At 41.2% G+C, this 3,974-nt stretch overlaps 1 protein-coding gene across 1 annotated transcript in view; it reads right to left on the bottom strand.

The window, feature by feature from the left end:
• Positions 1 to 366: 366 nt before the first annotated feature.
• The window catches only part of LOC104465678 (endothelial PAS domain-containing protein 1-like), a gene marked incomplete at its 3' end in the record, with an annotated part of 12,826 nt that continues 9,218 nt past the window's right edge, over positions 367 to 3,974 (bottom strand). Inside the window, exons 2-5 of the mRNA XM_010078818.1 lie at positions 1,943 to 2,094; positions 1,282 to 1,366; positions 673 to 791; positions 367 to 569 (exon numbers count right to left, since the gene is read on the bottom strand). Of these exons, the coding sequence (XP_010077120.1) occupies positions 367 to 569; positions 673 to 791; positions 1,282 to 1,366; positions 1,943 to 2,094 (559 nt within the window). The remainder of the gene's footprint in view (positions 570 to 672; positions 792 to 1,281; positions 1,367 to 1,942; positions 2,095 to 3,974) is intronic.

Here is a 3,974-nt window from a genome sequence, read left to right as displayed (position 1 = left end):
CCCTGGAGGTGTTCAAGAAACGTGTAGGAGCGGTGCTTAGGGACATGGTTTAGTGAAACAGGTGGTGTGGGTTGGACTTGATGATCCTTGAGGTCTTTTCCAACCTTAATGATTCTATGATTCTATGATCTTCTGCCAGTGAACTTGAATTCCTCACTCAACAGTAGGGAAATACAGCAGGAGTACTATTTTGCCTAAACTGAGATTTGAGATGGATTAAGCAAGCCACTGAATAGCTGTCTTGCTAATAGACTGTACTTCTCATCCTTGCTTACCAGGTTCACACAGGAGGACATTTGGAAGGACTGCTTATTTTGTTCAATAAGATAGAAACACCCATGGAAAGGAAAAATCAGTGGAGATTACCTGTCATCACAGTAGGTAAATTTCATGTCCATGCTGTGGCGACTCAGGAAGGTCTTGCTGTCCAGGGGGATATCAATGTTTGAAGGATGCTGAATAGGCTCACACATTATTATAAGGCAGGTGAGAAGAGGCTCTTTATATCCACACAGACTGTGAGGAGGGCAAGTGTTATACACTTTAACTTGTCCAGTGCAGTGCAAAACCTGAAATAATGATTTTTGAATGAGAAACAAAAGTAGAATCTACTTTCTCTACATGCCAGAATGTCTTTTTACATCAAAAACACTTATGGCTAAAATATGGTACCTTCCATGTGGCAGACTTGAGGTTAACAGTTCTGCCTCTGTTGGTAACAGTGCATTTCATCCTCATGAAGAAGTCTCGCTCAGTTGACATCTCTTTGCTTTTCTTTCCAAAGCCTGGACCTGTATAAGGAAGATGGCAAATAAATTTTCTCAGTTTTGCTTCATGATTTCTTCTATTTATAAGCATGAAGGATTCAATAGAAATAACAGACTAATTCTCAGATAATTTACCTGCAGAGACCATCAAAGATGCATGGACCATTGAAGAGCAGTTTGTAGAGATCAAACCTAAAACTTTAAGTGGAACTTAAATGGGACTTTGTGCATTTAAACCTATGTTTTAGCTTGCAGCACATAAATCTTTGCCAAGTGTTACAAGTGAAAACATTCTGTCTGTCTTGATTAAAAGAAAACCCTAACCAAACAGTTCTTAGTGCTATCATATATAAGCAATCTTTGTCAAAACAAATCTTCAAAGTACTGAATAACAATTAATGATTACTCTAAGAATGAAAATTCCCTTTACCATGACTAACAGATCTCTACCATCAGCCAATTAATTTGGTTATTTAAAAAGCAAACAGTGACTCTCCTCTATTTTCATTATTACCATTTTTCAGACTCAGATTCTCTCGAATTTCTTCATGGTCACATGGATGAGTGAAGTCAAAAATGCTGTGTCCAGTTAATTCCACCTGTGCAGAAGAACTATATTTAGCCAAATAAAAGCAACTAATAGTATTTATCTGTTTTTAAGTACCACCTATTCAGAGGAAATAGTGCATTGACAGGATGCTTACGCACACAAATCCTGTAACCCTGCCTTCGTTTATCTATGTATAACTTCTAATTTTCTCCCCAGAACAATTCCCTGGCTTTGGATTTGCATGGTGCAGTTAACAGTCAACGTCACTGGTTATTTTCAACACAGGAGAAAACCCCAAATCCACAAAGCAGAAAAAGGGGGACCCAAAAGAGCAGCTCTATCCCCTCTGTCCCACAGTCTAAGGCACAAGTTGAATAAACACCCATTGTCCTCTCCATGCTAATATCCAGGAAGGCAATCCTGCAGCCAGCAAAGACACTAAAACTTTCACAGAGAGGGAAAAACCCCCACTGTTGTCTGGTGTGCAGGGTATCTACCTGAAAAATAAGACATTTTTTTCCAGTCTTTCTTGCAGTGACACACAGCTGTTTTTCTACATTTAGGCATGGGACTCATTTCTAGGAATTGTATTACAAAGACAGGAGAGTGCTAGGGAACAAGTTACCTGGGTAAGACCCATGTATTTGTTGACATTCTCTGACAAAAAGATCATGTCTCCATCCTGTGTCACCACGGCAATAAATCCCTCCAAAGCTTTCAGGTACAAGTTGTCCATCTGTTGGTCTGCCTCTAGTTCATTCTCCTTGTCAGCACATACTGAGAAAAAAAGAAAAAAAAAACATCTAAAGCCTTCAGCACCCTAACCAGCCTTTTTCAACAAAAGCACATCCAGTTACAAGGCAACAAAATATTTTTCTACTGTTAGAATTTCCTTTCCACAAACCCCTTCTGGTGGGGCCTTCCTTGAGAAGAAAGCTGTCTGCACAATGTATGAAAGGGATGTCCTTATCACTAGGAAGATATTTTTCTAAACTTTTTGTCAAATGCAACAGACCCTCTATTCATCTTTAGCATGTTTCTGCAAGTTGTGTTTTCAGTACATAACACCTATATACCCAGACACCGAAGCTCATCTTCTTTGTGCAAGTTCTTTTGGCCACACACAACCTTTGTATCTCCCAACAGGCACAAAGTATTGGGCAAATCTTGCAGCAGGTTAAGTGAATTTGTGCATTCCTAACAAAAGACATTTCCACCAGGTCAGGCTTTCTAAGAAGTTCAAATACTTCTCCTTTGGAGCGTGCCTAAAGAGACCTCTCCACTCAGTATGGAGAGGTCTGTTAACACTACCCTTAGTAGAAAAAGTAGAAAAAACCCACTTCCTCTAAGCCCTTTCAGGGGAATCTCTCTTTCATACCTTAAATCCCAGTATTCCTGGGAAAAAAAGACAGATCCATCCCGCTGATACCTGCTTTATTACCTGTGGATGTCAGAACTCCCTAGGTGCCACTCCACCAAACTCAGACAAGCTTCAACACCCACTTATGCTCCTCCTGCCCCACAAGGAGGAAAGCCTCAGACCCCACTTATATCCCTCATGTTTGTCTAGGCAGATGCATGAGCCCAGTGCCTCTTAGCATTTTGGAGAAGATGCGCCACTGTTATGCTGATGCACTAGAATAGTTATTAAAGTTTTGGTTTTTTTTTTTGGTTACTCATTTTCCTGTTGCTTTTTGGCTGTGCTGTAGGGACAACCAATGGCACTGCGATGCCCTCGCTGTGTGTGCTCCACAGTGCTCATTGCTTGCAATGGGAGGCAGGAAGCAGGCAAAGCCGCAGTCAGGGAGGGAGGCAGAGGGAGACACTGCTCCTTCTAATGCCAGTCACCCAAGTGTCCAGTCAGCACTCTTGCCTTCCCTTCTACACTTCTAAGCATGTTTCAACTCCATGAATAAGAAATCTGCAGAAGATGATTTGTCAATGACGAGTATTGAAAAATTTCTGTGTAGGAGCTGGTCCATTAATTTCTTGACATGCTTTATGTGAAATCTGGGATTATTTTTCTACAAAACTATTTACAGATATTACATCTGGTCTGTGTACCTCAGACATGCTGTGGTGAGCTTATCTTTATAGTTTTGTCAGTTAGCCTGCACATTTGCCATCAGTCATTTCAAATTGCTCTCACTTCGGGGGGGGGGCGGGGAGGGGAAAGCAAACAAACAAACAAAACCCCTATTGCCTCAGAATAGAGAAAAAAAAAAACCAACCATACTCTGATGAAGATGCAAGGCCATGGGTAAGTCCCATCTAGATCAAAGGCTCTCCACAGGCCAAGGCAGCAAGGATGATCTGAGAGGAGTTGCTGAGATGCTGCTCTCTGTGCCCCTCCCCGGTGGCACAAGAGTGCTCCAGGCTGGGCCCACCACTGATTTTGCTGGACAGAGTCTCCAGCCATAATTGCATCAGCCTTATTCACAAGAACAGTGGGACTCTTAAATGAGTTTCTTGGAGAAGTTGCTCTTTGTTGGTTTAATGTTACAATTTCAGCATACAAGTTTTTGTTCCCTAGTACACATGCTGTTAGCACTTGAGAAAATTATTTCATTTTTGTTCTTTTCCTCCCTGAAACAGCACATTCATAATTTCCCTTCATGTTTCGTGTTGAAATACTCATTTTAGAAGAAGTCTAGAAG

The sequence above is a fragment of the Pterocles gutturalis genome, unplaced genomic scaffold, assembly GCF_000699245.1.
Source record: "Pterocles gutturalis isolate BGI_N339 unplaced genomic scaffold, ASM69924v1 scaffold19018, whole genome shotgun sequence".
Lineage (NCBI taxonomy): Eukaryota > Metazoa > Chordata > Aves > Pterocliformes > Pteroclidae > Pterocles > Pterocles gutturalis.
This window is presented reverse-complemented; position numbering and strand designations above follow the sequence as displayed.